This window comes from Pleurodeles waltl, chromosome 1_1 (assembly GCF_031143425.1).
Source record: "Pleurodeles waltl isolate 20211129_DDA chromosome 1_1, aPleWal1.hap1.20221129, whole genome shotgun sequence".
NCBI lineage: Eukaryota > Metazoa > Chordata > Amphibia > Caudata > Salamandridae > Pleurodeles > Pleurodeles waltl.
The window spans coordinates 20,557,946-20,575,964 of NC_090436.1; the positions used below are offsets into that span (position 1 = coordinate 20,557,946).

The following is an 18,019-nucleotide window of genomic DNA, read 5'->3' on the forward strand; positions in this document are numbered from 1 at the left end:
CTGGATCACCTGTCTGCTGCTGAGGAGTGAGGGCTTGGGATGGAAGTATAGAGGTACAGGTACTCTCTGTCCCGGACCACCTGTCTGCTGCTGAGGAGTGAGGGCTTGAAATGGAAGTATAGAGGTACAGGTATTCACTGTCATGGAGTACCTGGCTGCTGCTGAGGAGTGAGGGCCGGATCACCTGTCTGCTACTGAGGAGTGAGGGCTTGAAATGGAAGTATAGAGGTACAGGTACTCACTTTCCTGAGGCACCTGTTTGCTGCTGAGTAGTGAGGGCTTGGGATGGAAGTATAGAGGTGCAGGTACTGTCTGTCCCGGAGCACCTGCCTGCTGTGGAGGAAGGAGGGCTTGAAATGGCCATATAGAGGCACAGGTACTCTCTGTCCCGGAGCACCTGTCTGCTGCTGAGAAGTGAGGGCTCGAAATGGAAGTATAGAGGTTCAGGTACTCACTGTCCCGGATCACCTATCTGCTGCTGAGTAGTGAGGGCTGGATCACCTGTTTGCTTCTGAGGAGTGAGGGCTTGGGATGGAAGTATAGAGGACAGGTACTCTCTGTCCCGGACCACCTGTCTGCTGCTGAGGAGTGAGGGCTTGAAATGGAAGTATAGAGGTTCAGGTACTCACTTTCCCGGAGCACCTGTCTTCTGCTGAGGAGTGAGGGCTTGGGATGGAAGTATAGAGGTACAGGTACTCTCTGTCCCGGAGCACCTGCCTGCTGCTGAGGAGTGAGGGCTTGAAATGGAAGTATAGAGGTTCAGGTACTCACTTTCCCGGAGCACCTGTCTGCTGCTGAGGAGTGAGGGCTTGGGATGGAAGTATAGAGGTACAGGTACTCTATGTCCCAGACCACCAGTCTGCTGATGAGGAGTGAGGGCCGGATCACCTGTCTGCTGCTGAGGAGTCAGGGCTTGAAACAGAAGTATAGAGGTTCAGGTATTCACTTTCCCGGAGCACCTGTCTGCTGCTGAGGAGTGAGGGCTTGAAATGGAAGTATAGATGTTCAGGTACTCACTGTACCGGAGCACCTGTCTGGTGCTGAGGAGTGAGCGCCGGATCACCTGTCTGCTGATGAGGAGTGAGGGCTTGAAATGGAAGTATAGAGGTTCAGGTACTCACTGTCCCTGAGCACCTGTCTGCTGCTGATGAGTGAGGGCCGGATCACCTGTCTGCTGATGCGGAGTGAGGGCTTGAAATGGAAGTATAGAGGATCGGGTACTCCCTGTTCCGGAGCATCTGGCTGCTGCTGAGGAGTGAGGGCTTGGCATGGACATGTAGAGGTTCAGGTGCTGACTGTCCCGGAGCACTTGTCTGCTGCTGATTAGGGAGGGCTTGGAATGGACGTATAGAGGTACAGGTACTCTCTGTCCCGGAGCACCTGTCTGCTGCTGAGGAGTGAGGGCTTGGGATGGAAGTATAGGGTTTCCGGTACTCACTGTACCGGAGCACCTGTCTGCTGCTGAGGAGTGAGGGCTTTGAATGGAGGTACAGAGGGCTTGAAATGGAAGTATAGAGGTTCAGGTACTCACTGTCCCGGAGCACCTGTCTGCTGCTGAGGCGTGAGGGCTTGGGATGGAAGTATAGAGATTCGGGTACTCACTGTCCCGGATCACCTGTCTGCTGCTGAGGAGTGAGGGCTTGGGATGGACGTATAGAGGTTCAGGTACTCACTGTCCCAGAGCACCTGTCTGCTGCTGAGGAGTGAGGGCTTGAAATGGAAGTATAGAGGGCTTGAAATGGAAGTATAGAGGTTCAGGTACTCGCTTTCCTAGAGAGTATAGAGGTTCAGGTACTCACTGTCCCGGAGCACCTGTATGCTGCTGAGGACTGAGGGCTTGGAATGGAGGTATAGAGGTTTGGGTACTCACTGTCCTGGGGCACCTGTATGCTGCTGAGGAGTGAGGGCTTGGAATGGAAGTATAGAGGTTTAGGGACTCACTGTCCCAGAGCACCTGGTTGCTGCTGAGGAGTGAGGGCACTGCGTATTGAAAGACTGCTGAGAAGAGATGTTACTGTCCCATTGAACGTATTGAAGTAGTTCTAAGAAGAGATGGCACTGTCCTATTAGAAGTACCGAAATACTGCTGTGGACTGCACGTACTGTCCCATTAATTGGTTTTGAAATAATGCAGAGAAGTACACGTACTGGCCTATTAAACTTATTGAAATACTACTGAGAAGAGACGGTTCTGTCCCATTAAAAGTATTGAAATACTGCTGAGATAATACTGCAGAGAAGTGCAGCTACTGTCACATTGAACGTATTGAAATACTGCTGAGAAGAGACGGTGCTTTTCCATTAAAGGTATTGAAATACTGCTGAGAAGTGACGGTACTTTTCCATTAAAAATGCTGCTATACTATAGAGAAGTGCAGGTACTGTCCCATTAACAGTATTGAAATACTGCTGAGAAGTGACGGTACATTTCCATAAAAAATGCTAAAATACTGTAGAGAAGTGCAGGTAATGACCCATTAAAAGTATTGAAATACTGATGAGAAATACAGATACTGTCCATTAAAAGTATTGAAAACATCTGAGGAGCGCAGGTACTGTTCCACTAACAGTAGTGAAATACTGCTGAGAAGTGCATGTGCTGTCTGATTAAAAGTCTTGAAATACTGCTGAGAAGCGCACATACTGTCTGATTAAAAGTACTGAAATCCTGCTGAGAAGTGCAGGTACTGTCCCATTAAATGTATTGAAATACTGCTGAGAAGTGCAGGTACTGTCATATTAAAAGTATTGACATACTGCTGAGAAGTGCAGGTACTGTCCCTATAAAAGTATTGAAATACTGCTGAGAAGAGAAGGTACTATCACATCAAAAGTATTGAAATACTGCAGGGAAGCACAGGGACTGTCCAATTAAAAGTACTGAAATACTACTGAGAAGTGCATGTACTGTCCCATTATACATATTGAAATACTGCTGAGACGCTCAGGGACTGTCCAATTAAAAGTACTGAAAGACAGCTGAGAAGGGCAGGTACGGTCTCATAGAAAGTAAAGTATTGAAATAGTACTGAGAGGTGACTGTAGTTTTCCATTACAAAATGCTGAAATACTGCTGAGAAGCACAGGTACTGTCCCATTAACAGTAGTGAAACACTGCTGAGAAGTGCAGGTGCTGTCTGATTAAAAGTCTTGAAATACCGCTGAGAAGCGCACATACTGTCCGGTTAAAAGTACTGAAATCCTTCTGAGAAGTGCAGGTACTGTCTCATTAAAAGTATTGTAATAAAGCTGGGAAGTGCAGGTAAGGTACTGTCCATTTAAATTAATGCAATACTGCTGAGAACTGCAGTTACTGTCTCATTAAAAGTATTGAAATACTGCTGACAATAGCAGTTGTCTGATTAAAAGTACTATATATATACTGCAGAGAAGTGCAAGTACTGTTTGATTAATAGTATTGAAAAACAGCTCAGAAGCACACGTACTGTCCCATTAAACGTAGTGAAATACTGCTGAGCAGTGCAGGTACAGATTAAAAGTCTTGAAATACTGCTGCGAAGCGCAGATACTGCCCCGTTAAATGTATTGGAATCTTGCTAAGAAGTGCAGGTACTGTGCCATTAAAGTATTGAAATAATGCAGAGAAGTGCAGGTACTGTCCAATTAAAAGTATTGAAATACTGCTGTGAAGTGCAGGTACTTTCTGAATTAAAGTACTGTAATAATGCTGAGGATTGCAGGTACTGTCCTATTAAAAGATTTGAAATACTGCTGCTTAGAAGGGTAGATACTGTCTGATTAAAAATATTGAAATACTTCTGTGAGCGCAGGCACTGTCTGATTAAATGTATTGAAATACTGCTGACAAGTGCAGGTACTGTCCTGTTAAAAGCATTGCAGTAATGCTGAGAAGTGCAGGTACTGTCTGATTACAATTACTGAAATACAGCTGAGAAGCACAGGTACTGTCCCAGTAAAAGTACTGAATACTGCTGAGCAGTTCAGGTACTCCCTGATTAAAAGTATTGAAATACTGCTGAAAAGTGCAGATACTGTCAGTACTGTCTGATTAAAAGTATTGAAATACTGATGAGAATTGCAAATACTGTCCCATTAAAAGTCTTAAAATACTACTGAGAAACGCAGGTACTGTCACATTAAAAGCCTTGAAATACTGCTGAGAAGTGTAGGTTCTATTCCATTAAAAGTCTTGAAATACTGCTGAGAAGTGTAGGTACTGTCCCATCAAACGTCTTGAAATACTGATGAGAAGCATAGGTACTGCCCGATTAAAAGTACTGAAATAATGCTGAGAAGTCCAGGTACTGTATGATTAAAGGTACTGAGATACTGGTGAGAAGTGGAGGTACTGTCCCATTAAAAGTGTTGAAGTACTCATGAGAAGTCCAGGTACTGTCTGATGAAAGGTACTGAGATACTGCTGCGTAGGGGAGGTACTGTACCATTAACAGTGTTGAAATACTGCTGGGAAGTCCAGGTACTGTCTGATGAAAGGTACTGAGATGCTGTTAAGAAGTGGAGGTACTGTCCCATTAACAGTGTTGAAATACTGCTGAGAAGTCCAGGTACTGTCTGATGAAAGGTACTGAGATACTTCTGAGTAGGGGAGGTTCTGTCCCATTAATAGTGTTGAAATACTGCTGAGAAGTCCAGGTGATGTGCGATTAAAGTACTGAGATACTGCTGAGAAGTGGAGGTACTGATCCTTTAACAGTGTTGAAATACTGCTGAGAAGTCCAGGTACTATACGATTAAAGTACTGAGATACTGCTGATAAATGGAGGTACTGTCCCGTTAACAGTGTTGAAATACTGCTGAGAAGTCCAGGTACTGTCTGATTAAAGGCACTGAGATACTGCTGAGAAGTCCAGGTACTGTCTGATTAAAGGTACTGAGATATTGCTGAGAAGTGCGGGTACTCTCCCTCTCTAATTAAAGAGGTGTAGCTCGTCAGACAGTATCTGACATTAACTGCCTTTTGAAATCACTGGAGAAGCTGTAGGAGAAAAGGATGAAATGAAGGTACAAGGAATGAATGCAGTGATTGAGGAAGGAATAGAAAGGAGTGAAAGCAGGAAACAAGAAAAGGTAAAGGAGGGAGACGACCCCATCCCTGAAACCAAGACAAACTTAGATCTTTCTTGAAATGTAAGATACAAATTGATGGATAGCGGAGTTCAAAATACATTTTTTAACCGAAACTGAGGACCCGCTCTCAGTGTTGTATGTGGTACCAGAAATTTATAAAAATGTGTCCGTACTCTAGACCTTGCGATAAAATCATACAGATTATGAGAAAACATAGGAAAATCTTGAAAAATGCTTCTAGTCTAAATGATGGAGGTAACTCAGTTCCACAGCTTGTCTGTACACAAAACAGGTAATAGTGAAAGCCCATCGTGCCGTTTGTGACCTGTAAAATGCTTTTTGGCATGTACCAAACCTATTTGGCGAGTCACTAACCTATTACTGATTCGCAAATTAGGCTTTGCAAGTCGCAATTAGGAAGGAGCATGCAAGGGCGTTCCTTCCGAATACAGAGTTGCACTGGTATACAGTAATGATTTGCGACTGGGAATGCAGTCGGGAAACATTCCCAGTTACCACCAAGTTCAAGCTGGTTGTAACTCATTCACAAACGGGAATGGGTCCCCAAAGCTCCCCTTCCACTTTGTGGATGTGGGCACAAACATTTGATAAGAGCATGTAGTGGTCCCTGGGACCTTCTCTTAAAAAGGTGAAAGGAAAATGTTTAGTTTTGTTTTTCTAATGCATCCCGTATTTCTTTATTGAATAAGCAGTCAAAGACACGCGGTCTGCTAACCCCAGCAGGCCACCGTCCCTGCGATTGTGGACATTCCCAAATTGCGGCCTATGAACATTAATGAAGCAGGTCCCTTGCGACCCATTCGGGACTCGCAAACCGTGTGTGAGACATTGTTGTACATCGTAGTTTAAATTTCCTAATTGCAAATTGCAAAGATTCGCAACTAGGAAATCGTAAATGGATGTCTACGTACATCAGGCCCCAAAAATCTTCATACAAATGTTTTTTACAGGTAGATCAATGAGCATGTACACAAGTTTGAACTGTGCATAATGAAATAATGTGGTAAAAGGAGAAGAAATGCAACACCCAATCACTGGTAAAAAAACAGGAAGTCAAATCAAATAAGGTGAACCCTTTTGTAACCAGCAAAACTAGTGATGGTATCTGCGTAATTAAGGCCCATATGTACGAAAGTTCCATTTTGCATTTCCTAAATAGCGAATCCTAAGAAATCGCTATTTAGGAAATGCAAAATAGAATGTGAGAAAATTATGATTTCTTAATCTCAATTCCTAAGGAGTCACAATCGCTCTTAGAAAATTGCAATTTTGGAAATGCTAAACCATTTGCACCTGTGGGCCTAAGCCGCCCCTTAGAAATACTTAACTAGAACACGGTGCTCATGTGCAGCCTCCTATATCCTTGGGGTGAGTGAGCTCTCTACATGGCACTATAAAAACATTGCATTGTGGGTGCATTTATAAAAATTGCACCTGGTTACCATCGGATTAGGGGCCAGATGTACCAAAAAACGTGCTTTGTGATTTCCTATAAGTGAATCTTAGAGATTTGTTATTAGGAAATCACAAACTGTGATGTATGACAGTGTGCTTGACATCAGTGTTCATGAGACAGACCGTAATATGCGACCCATTGTGAGTGGCTACAATCACAGGGATGGTGGCCTGCTGGGGACAGCAGGCCACCATGTCTGTGATTGCTTTTCAATAAAGCAATCCTTTTTGTGTAATGCAGACTGTTTTCCTTTAGAGGAAAATCGGACGCATTTCAAAAAGAAAAATGAAAAGTTTTCTTTTCATTTTTTAAGAGTAGGCAGTGGTCCTACAAAATATTTGCACCCCTATTCGCGAAGGGGTCCCTTGGGGACCCCTTCTTCTTTGAGGGTGGTTTACCACTAACTTGAAGTTGGTGGTAACTGTGAATGTTTTGCAACCACATTCCCGGTTGCAAAACAATCCTACATGGACCTGCGAGTTGCTATTTGGAAGGGACGCCTTTGGCACGTCCCTTCCTAATAGCGAGTCGCAATCCCTATTTTACGAGTTGGTAACAGGTAACTGACTCACAAAATAGGGTTGGTACATGGCAAAAAGGTTCATACATCAGGCCCTAGATTCGATGATAACAGCATTTCCTAGATGCCCCTTTCGCATTTAGGAAATGCTTTGTATATGCGGTTTGGAAATAGCAAATAGGACATCCTTATTTTCGATTTTCTATTTTGGTAATCGCAAAATGCGATTTCTACTGGGTAGAAATCGCATTTTGCGACCACATTCCAAGCTTTTGCACATAAGGAAATGCTATTCGTCCGTTAACAAATGCTAAATAGGTTTGCACAAATGGGACATAATGGCCAGGCCGGAAAGCATATATTGGCCAGACGGCTACCATGTTGAGACCAAGAATTTCTGTAGACTAACCAGACATTAAGATTAAAATTGAGAAGTCTTCTATGGTAGTAAGACACTTCATGCAAATGAGGCATAAAATAAAACAATTAGAAAATGAAGGGTTTGCATTCAAGGAGAGGAGGCAACACACATAAGAGATTATTCCAGGCGGTGGAATAAGAGATTCCACCCCATGTGAAATGGAGTGGAATGGATTTTCAGACACGCTTCATCTGAAAGGAATTCATAGGTCCTTAAAATATGAGAAATCAAACCCAACAATTGAATAACAGGAAGGAGATATATTCTATTTTGGTAAAAAGGAGAGTGAATTATGAGATCTATATGGGATGATATAACAATAATTGTGAATCGACCAGAGAGAATTTATGATTGAAATGGATCACCATTGATGGCTAAAGCTGTATGGACTTTAAATATACTGTAAGGAGAATCCTATGAAGAGTTGGGTAATATCAGTAGAACTATGCAAATAGAACAGATATAAGAAAACAGAAAGTGACTGGACAGTATTTCGTGAAGAACACACATAGGGAAGTGGGTGACAAAACTGCACTGATAGTGTAGTTAAAACAACCACACAGCTACAACTATAAATATATAATGATGAAAGAAAAAATATTTGGAAATGAAATACTTTATTAAAGTTGCGGATTATGTTTACAAGAGAGTGGCCTTGATTTTTTGATATTTTTGTGGTTTAAGAGTTAAAGGGGGCCCGAGACGAAGCATTTAAGTTTAATATAAAATATGATGAAATGATGAATATGTACTCATCCTGCTTACTGCTGCCCCATCCAGCCTTTGACCTTACCTGGGGTGTTGTTCTAACATTTCCCAAGGAGTATTTGCAGCCTTCCACCCCCTCCAGAGTCCAGAACTGCTGGACCACCCCCTCAGTAGCTTCATTCAACCAATTAAGGGCCTGATTCATAAAGGTAAACTTAGTCCTAAAGTCCAAGGGCCTGATTCACACAGGTAAACTAAGACCAAAAGTTAAAATTTAGACTTAAAGTCTAACTTTAGACCTGAAGTCTCGGCTTACAGCTGAAGTCTAACTTTAGACCCGAAGTCTAAGGGCCTGATTCACAAAGGGAAACTTAGACCTGAAGTTCAAGTTTAGACCTAAAGTCTAACTTTCACCCGAAGTCTAACTTTAGAACTGAAGTCCAAGTTTAGACTTGAAGCCTAACTTTAGACCTGAAATTTCACTTTACACCTGAAGTCTAACTTTAGACATGAAGTCTAAGTTTAGACCTGAAGTCTAGGTTTACATTTGTGAATCGGGACCTTAACAATTCTAGCATTCTCCCATCAGAGTCCACTTAACCAGTGAATTACAATCACTGTTAAGCCCTACCGTGCTTTGTCCATGGAGATCACATGCACCTCCTGTCTGTCAACACAGCGCCATCTATCTGCTGCACACTATGGCGGTGGAGGAATGCTCACTCGCACAGCAAAGATAGGGTAGAAGAGGTTCAGATAATACAAAGACTAGAAAGGGACAAAGAAGGAAAGAAGGCATCCAAAAACTTGTGAAATGCAAGAATGAATGGTTGTTAAGGGCTGTGAAGGTGCTGGAGGGGTATACTAACCTAGAACCTTGGAAATACATAACACGACTAGAGATGTCTAAAGAATGTGGTTAGAAAAACTGAAGGAATACATATAGAGGAGGAAAGTATTAAAATTAAATAGTGATAAAAGAGGTAAGCATGATCAAACACATATTTGAAGATGGTGGCAGGGCTGGTGTCTCACTAAGGCCAATGTAGACAACTGCCTTATGTTTCCATCACAAAAGTCAACTAGAGGGCGCCGAAATAAAACAAATGGCTTAAATATGATTTTGTTTTGAGTGAAGGGACAAACTGTTGTTCACTGGAGGTACGGACAACCCCTGCAAACAAGCTAGATGGGATGGGGGAGAGACGGAATATGCGAGTGAATGAAATAGGTCTGGAGGGGACGAAGCTTACCTTCATGACCTCCCCACCGTCCACCTTCATCAGCTTCTTAAGGTTTTGCTCCAGGAGGCCTGGCTTCGAGCGCCATTTCAGCAACCCAAGGAGGTCAACTGCATGGGAAGAAGAGAGACATGAGCGTGTGAGTGTGTGTGTGGTGTGTGTGTGGTGTTTGGTGTGTGTGTATGCATGAGTGTGGTTGAGGGGCAGTTTTACCATGTCTACAGTTAGCAAAGTCCCTGACACTACTCCATAGAGCATTCATATTACTCTACGGGTAACACAACTGTGCACACTTGTGAACCTATAGTGATGGGTACATCAAGCAAACCCACCTTCTGAGGGGCTACAAATAAAGGAACACCCAAAAGTTGATGGGAGGATGCTTGAATAAGTCTAACCACTGGCAATGGCTCGGGTAGCATCCCAACCTATCATTATTTTGCCCACCATGCCACCTCAGTTTGGACCAAGACATATGCAAATCGGTCTCAACCCTGCTCCAATGGGAACAGTCAGGCCCGAACTGCCAAGGCAGGTCATCCTTGGACCAAGCAACCCCTACAAATATAGGAAACACGATTGTAGTTTGTGATGGGAAACAGGCATAAAATAATAACTGTTCAGAGTGTAATTTAACACAGGAATCCCGCACCACACTACTCAGGGCCATACAGCAGTAGTAGTGTTCCATGGAAAACCACTTCTACCAATCAGGGCGTCCTAGGAAAAAACACGTCCAGTTATAGTAGGATCCCATGATAAACCCTATCCAGAGTTACTAGGCTTTCACGCTCCACCAACAGTTGGCATGAGGGGAATATCATAGTAGACCACATCTAGTGGTAGGAATGTCTCTTAATAACCCCAGTTGCAATTAAAGCCATGAGTGGTCCTCTGGTAAACCACTGCACAGTCCTAGAAGGATCTTCCTGGTAGGATCCAGTTATGGGGTTTTCTTGAGGAACCCTTGAGTGAAGGAGAGGCATTGTGATAAATCACGTGCAGTTTACGTGTCAGGCTGTAAGGTCTGCTGGGACTTGGGTCTCGCCAATGAGTTATCATAAGAGCCCAAGATTTGGGCCAGGGCTTTAGACCTTGTTTACTGGCTGAAGGTGTGCACAGCTCATGTTTTTCCAGGTGCCTTCTGTCAGAAAAAAAGACAGGGTGTGAAAGAGTGCTCAACATCCCTAAAGGGGGCTGAGGTGGGGTTTCAGAGACATATGGGGCTGCAGTTCAAAGCCATCTCTCAATTTCTTTACCTTCAGCTTCCAAGTGGAGAAGTGTGGCTCAATGGTTAGAGTGGCAGACCCTGATGCAGAAGTGTGGCCCGGGACCAGGGTTCAATTCCCACCTCGGCGGGTCTTGGGCTCAATCTCCTTGGACCTGATAATTCTTGCATCGATGCCTAATCCAATTCATGGGTCCCACTCTGTAACTCTGGGCAATAGCTTGCTTAATCTCCACAATGGCCCCAACAGTGCTGGGATGCCTGGCTTCACCTTGGAGGTTGCCCAGGAGTGGGCACCTCACAGGGAAAAGCCAGGAGGGGTTCCACAGTGGTATGCGTACAGCACCTTGAGACCCTAACGGGTGAGTAGTGCGCTATACAAGTATGAAGTTTACAAGCATTGTACACTGAAGGCAGAAATTGTACATTACTTGAAACACCCCTTACATGAATGAAATAAATCAAATGTTATTTTCATCATTTCCTTTTGGGATAACATCTCATTTATATGTTATTGTAGTGCTGGGATAATCAGAAGACGTCTTCAGGGCACCAATCGCCACTAATCATGATCACAAACCTCTTGGAGCCCTGGCTGGGGCTAATATGTGGAACGATGCACTGCAAATCTTAGGTTTACTTGCACATATAATTCCCATGCCTACGTTTTAACCCCACCCAGGTGGAATAAGGTTGTGGCAGCCCTTCTTATAAGAGACATTAATGCACAGTACCTGGCCTAACCTTTCCCTCTCCTATTTTATTAGGACTTGGTCCCTGCTTTTGGGATTAAAGAGATGACAAGCGCGGGCATCCAGGACTGGTTGGGTGGCGATACCCCAAATGGATAAATATGGAGATTTTATATGACATGAGTACTCCATCACACAGCATTTATACTGACAGGGTACACCACTTGGAGGGACAGTGGTTTCAAGGTACATACTTGGAGTGACAGTGGTTTCAAGGTACTCCACATGTAGGTAAAGTGGTTTCAAGGTACTCCACTTGCAGAGATAGTGGTTTCAAGGTACTCCACTTGTAGTGATGGTGGTTTCAAAGTACTCCACTTGCAGTGACGGTGGTTTCAAGGTACTCCACTTTCAGCGACAGTGGTTTCAAGGTACTCCACTTGTAGTGATGGTAGTTTCAAGGTACTCCACTTGCAGTGACAGTAGTTTCAAGGTACTCCACTTGCAGTCACGGTGGTTTCAAGGAACTCCACTTTCAGTTACGGGGGTTTCAAGGTACTCCACTTGGAGTGAAGGTGGTTTCAAGGTACTCCACTTGCAGTGAGAGTGAATTAAAGGTACTCCATTGGAGTATCAGTGGTTTCAAGGTACTCAAATTGCAGTGATGGTGGTTTCAAGGTACTTCACTTGCAGTGATGGTGGTTTCAAGGGACTCCACTTGTAGTTACAAGGGTTTCAAGGTACTCTACTTGGAGTGTCAGTGGTTTCAAGGTACTCCACTTGGAGTGACAATGGTTTCAAGGTACTCCACTTGAAGCAACAGTGGTTTCAAGGTACTGCACTTGTAGTGGTTTCAAGATACTTAACTTGGAGTAACAGTGATTTTAAGGTACTTCACTTGTAGTACCAGTGGTTTCGAAGTACTCCACTTGGAGTGACAGTGGTTTCAAGGTACTCCATTTGTAGTGGCAATGGTTTCAAGGTACTCAGAGTGACAGTGGTTCCAAAGTGCTCCACATGGAGTGACAGTGGTTTCAAAGTACTCCAGTTGCAGAGATAGGGGTTTCAAGGTACTTCACGTGGAGTGACAGTGGTTTCAAAGTATTCCACTTATGGTGACAATGGTTTCCAGGTACTCAGAGGTATGGTGGTGTCAAAGTGCTCCACTTGGAGTCATAGTGGTTTCAAGGTGCTCCTTTTGGAGTGACAGTGGTTTCCAGGTATGCCACTTGTAGCGACAGTGGTTTCAAGGTACTCCACTTCTAGCAACAGTGGTTTCAAGGTACTCTACTTGGAGTGAAGGTGGTTTCAAGGTATTCCACTTGCAGTGAGAGAGAATTCAAGGTACTCAAATTGCAGTGACAGTGGTTTCAAGGTACTCCACTTGCAGTGACAGTGATTTCTAGGAACTCCACTGTAGTGACAGGGGTTTCAAGGTACTCCACTTGGAGTGACAGTGGTTGCAAGGTACTCCACTTGTAGCAACAGTGGTTTCAAGGTACTCCACTTCTAGCAACAGTGGTTTCAAGGTACTCTACTTGGAGTGAAGGTGGTTTCAAGGTACTCCACTTGCATTGAGAGTGAATTAAAGGTACTCCATTGGAGTATCAGTGGTTTCAAGGTACTCAAATTGTAGTGACAGTGGTTTCAAGGTACTCCACTTGCAGTGACGGTGGTTTCTAGGGACTCCACTTGTAGTGACAGGGGTTTCAAGGTACTCCACTTGGAGTGACAGTGGTTTCAAGGTACTTCACTTGGAGTGACAATGGTTTCAAGGTACTCCACTTGAAGCAACAGTGGTTTCAAGGTACTGCACTTGTAGTGGTTTCAAGATACTTAAATAGGAATAACAGTGATTTCAAGGTACTTCACTTGTAGTACAGTGGTTTCAAAGTACTCCACTTGGAGTGACAGCGGTTTCAAGGTACTCCATTTGTAGTGGCAATGGTTTCAAGGTACACAGAGTGACAGTGGTTTCAATGTGCTCCACTTGGAGTGATAGTGGTTTCAAAGTACTCCACTTGCAGTGATGGTGGTTTCAAGGTACTCCACTTGCAGTGACAGTGGTTTTAAGGTACTCCACTTTCAGTGACGGTGGTTTCAAGGAACTCCACTTGGAGTGAAGGTGGTTTCAAGGTACTCCACTTCCAGTGAGAGTGAATTAAAGGTACTCCATTGGAGTATCAGTGGTTTCAAGGTACTCAAATTGCAGTGACGGTGGTTTCAAGGTACTCCACTTGCAGTGATTGTGGTTTCAGGGACTCCACTTGTAGTGACAGGGGTTTCAAGGTACTCCACTAGGAGTGACAGTGGTTTCAAGGTACTCTACTTGGAGTCACAATGGTTTCAAGGTACTCTGCTTGAAGCGACAGCGGTTTCAAGGTACTGCACTTGTAGTGGTTTCAAGATATTTAACTTGGAGTAACAGTGATTTCAAGGTACTTCACTTGTAGTACCAGTGGTTTCAAAGTACTCCACTTGGAGTGACAGTGTTTTCAAGGTACTCCATTTGTAGTGGCAATTGTTTCAAGGTACTCAGAGTGACAGTGGTTTCAAAGTACACCACTTGCAGTGGTAGTGGTTTCAAGGTACTTCACATGGAGTGACAGTGGTTTCAAAGTACTCCACTTGTACTGACAATGGTTTCCAGGTACTCAGAGGTACCATGGTTTCAAAGTGCTCCACTTGGAGTCATAGTGGTTTCAAGGTGCTCCACTTGGAGTGACAGTGGTTTCAAGGTACTCCACTTGTAGCGACAGTGGCTTCAAGGTACTCAACTTGAAGCGACAGTGGTTTTAAGGTACTCCACTTGTAGTGACAGTGCTTTCAAGGTATTCCACTTGTAGCAACAGAGGTTTCAAGGTACTCAGAGTGACTGTGGTTTCAAGGTACTCCACTTGAAGTGATGGTGGTTTCAAGGTACTCCACTTGCAGTGACAGTGGTTTCAAGGTTCTCCACTTGTAGTGACACTGGTTTCAAGGTACTCCACTTATAGTGATATTAGTTTCAAAGTACTCTAATTGGAGTGACTGTGGTTTCAAGGTACTCAACTTGTAGCGACAGTGGTTTCAAGGTAGTCAGAGTGAAGGCAGTTTCAAGGTACTCCACTTGCAGTGATGGTGGTTTCAAGGTTCTCCACTTGTACTGAGAGTGGTTTCAAGGTACTCCACTTGTAGTGACAGTGGTTTCAAGTTACTCCACTTGGAGTGACAGTGGCTTCAAGGTGCTCCACTTGTAGCGACAGTGGTTTCAAGGTACTCCGCTTGTAGCGACAGTGGTTTCAAGGTACTCCACTTGTAACGACAGTGCTTTCAAGGTACTCCACTTGTAGCAACAGTGGTTTCAAGGTACCCCACTTTGAGTGACAGTGGTTTCAAGGTACTCCACTTGTACCAACAGTGGTTTCAAAGTACTCCACTTGTAGTGACAGTGATTTTAAGGTACTCCTCTTGTAGCAACAGTGGTTTCAAGGTACTGCACTTGTAGTGGTTTCAAGATACTTAACTTGGAGTAACAGTGATTTCAAGGTACTTCACTTGTAGTACCAGTGGTTTCAAAGTACTCCACTTGGAGTGACAGTGGTTTCAAGGTACTCCATTTGTAGTGGCAATGGTTTCAAGGTACTCAGAGTGACAGTGGTTCCAAAGTGCTCCACATGGAGTGACAGTGGTTTCAAAGTACTCCAGTTGCAGAGATAGTGGTTTCAAGGTACTTCACGTGGAGTGACAGTGGTTTCAAAGTATTCCACTTATGGTGACAATGGTTTCCAGGTACTCAGAGGTATGGTGGTGTCAAAGTGCTCCACTTGGAGTCATAGTGGTTTCAAGGTGCTCCTTTTGGAGTGACAGTGGTTTCCAGGTACTCCACTTGTAGCGACAGTGGTTTCAAGGTACTCCACTTGGAGTGACAATGGTTTCAAGGTACTCCACTTGAAGCAACAGTGGTTTCAAGGTACTGCACTTGTAGTGGTTTCAAGATACTTAACTTGGAGTAACAGTGATTTCAAGGTACTTCACTTGTAGTACCAGTGGTTTCAAAGTGCTCCACTTGGAGTGACAGTGGTTTCAAGGTACTCCATTTGTAAAGGCAATGGTTTCAAGGTACTCAGAGTGACAGTGGTTCCAAAGTGCTCCACATGGAGTGACAGTGGTTTCAAAGTACTCCAGTTGCAGAGATAGTGGTTTCAAAGTACTTCACGTGGAGTGACAGTGGTTTCAAAGTATTCCACTTATGGTGACAATGGTTTCCAGGTACTCAGAGGTATGGTGGTGTCAAAGTGCTCCACTTGGAGTCATAGTGGTTTCAAGGTGCTCCTTTTGGAGTGACAGTGGTTTCCAGGTACTCCACTTGTAGCGACAGTGGTTTCAAGGTACTCCACTTCTAGCAACAGTGGTTTCAAGGTACTCTACTTGGAGTGAAGGTGGTTTCAAGGTATTCCACTTGCAGTGAGAGAGAATTCAAGGTACTCAAATTGCAGTGACAGTGGTTTCAAGGTACTCCACTTGCAGTGACAGTGATTTCTAGGAACTCCACTGTAGTGACAGGGGTTTCAAGGTACTCCACTTGGAGTGACAGTGGTTGCAAGGTACTCCACTTGTAGCAACAGTGGTTTCAAGGTACTCCACTTCTAGCAACAGTGGTTTCAAGGTACTCTACTTGGAGTGAAGGTGGTTTCAAGGTACTCCACTTGCAGTGAGAGTGAATTAAAGGTACTCCATGGGAGTATCAGTGGTTTCAAGGTACTCAAATTGTAGTGACAGTGGTTTCAAGGTACTCCACTTGCAGTGACGGTGGTTTCTAGGGTCTCCACTTGTAGTGACAGGGGTTTCAAGGTACTCCACTTGGAGTGACAGTGGTTTCAAGGTACTTCACTTGGAGTGACAATGGTTTCAAGGTACTCCACTTGAAGCAACAGTGGTTTCAAGGTACTGCACTTGTAGTGGTTTCAAGATACTTAAATAGGAATAACAGTGATTTCAAGGTACTTCACTTGTAGTACAGTGGTTTCAAAGTATTCCACTTGGAGTGACAGCGGTTTCAAGGTACTCCATTTGTAGTGGCAATGGTTTCAAGGTACACAGAGTGACAGTGGTTTCAATGTGCTCCACTTGGAGTGATAGTGGTTTCAAAGTACTCCACTTGCAGTGATGGTGGTTTCAAGGTACTCCACTTGCAGTGACAGTGGTTTTAAGGTACTCCACTTTCAGTGACGGTGGTTTCAAGGAACTCCACTTGGAGTGAAGGTGGTTTCAAGGTACTCCACTTCCAGTGAGAGTGAATTAAAGGTACTCCATTGGAGTATCAGTGGTTTCAAGGTACTCAAATTGCAGTGACGGTGGTTTCAAGGTACTCCACTTGCAGTGATTGTGGTTTCAGGGACTCCACTTGTAGTGACAGGGGTTTCAAGGTACTCCACTAGGAGTGACAGTGGTTTCAAGGTACTCTACTTGGAGTCACAATGGTTTCAAGGTACTCTGCTTGAAGCGACAGCGGTTTCAAGGTACTGCACTTGTAGTGGTTTCAAGATATTTAACTTGGAGTAACAGTGATTTCAAGGTACTTCACTTGTAGTACCAGTGGTTTCAAAGTACTCCACTTGGAGTGACAGTGTTTTCAAGGTACTCCATTTGTAGTGGCAATTGTTTCAAGGTACTCAGAGTGACAGTGGTTTCAAAGTACACCACTTGCAGTGGTAGTGGTTTCAAGGTACTTCACATGGAGTGACAGTGGTTTCAAAGTACTCCACTTGTACTGACAATGGTTTCCAGGTACTCAGAGGTACCATGGTTTCAAAGTGCTCCACTTGGAGTCATAGTGGTTTCAAGGTGCTCCACTTGGAGTGACAGTGGTTTCAAGGTACTCCACTTGTAGCGACAGTGGCTTCAAGGTACTCAACTTGAAGCGACAGTGGTTTTAAGGTACTCCACTTGTAGTGACAGTGCTTTCAAGGTATTCCACTTGTAGCAACAGAGGTTTCAAGGTACTCAGAGTGACTGTGGTTTCAAGGTACTCCACTTGAAGTGATGGTGGTTTCAAGGTACTCCACTTGCAGTGACAGTGGTTTCAAGGTTCTCCACTTGTAGTGACACTGGTTTCAAGGTACTCCACTTATAGTGATATTAGTTTCAAAGTACTCTAATTGGAGTGACTGTGGTTTCAAGGTACTCAACTTGTAGCGACAGTGGTTTCAAGGTAGTCAGAGTGAAGGCAGTTTCAAGGTACTCCACTTGCAGTGATGGTGGTTTCAAGGTTCTCCACTTGTACTGAGAGTGGTTTCAAGGTACTCCACTTGTAGTGACAGTGGTTTCAAGTTACTCCACTTGGAGTGACAGTGGCTTCAAGGTGCTCCACTTGTAGCGACAGTGGTTTCAAGGTACTCCGCTTGTAGCGACAGTGGTTTCAAGGTACTCCACTTGTAACGACAGTGCTTTCAAGGTACTCCACTTGTAGCAACAGTGGTTTCAAGGTACCCCACTTGGAGTGACAGTGGTTTCAAGGTACTCCACTTGTACCAACAGTGGTTTCAAAGTACTCCACTTGTAGTGACAGTGATTTTAAGGTACTCCTCTTGTAGCAACAGTGGTTTCAAGGTACTGCACTTGTAGTGGTTTCAAGATACTTAACTTGGAGTAACAGTGATTTCAAGGTACTTCACTTGTAG

At 44.0% G+C, this 18,019-nt stretch overlaps 1 protein-coding gene across 1 annotated transcript in view; it reads right to left on the bottom strand.

Annotated features, from left to right (window-relative positions):
• Positions 1–18,019, bottom strand: part of LOC138255404 (dedicator of cytokinesis protein 2-like) — a 1,984,107-nt gene that overhangs the window by 1,503,850 nt on the left and 462,238 nt on the right. Inside the window, exon 19 of the mRNA XM_069205837.1 lies at positions 9,450–9,547. Within this exon, the coding sequence (XP_069061938.1) occupies positions 9,450–9,547 (98 nt within the window). The remainder of the gene's footprint in view (positions 1–9,449; positions 9,548–18,019) is intronic.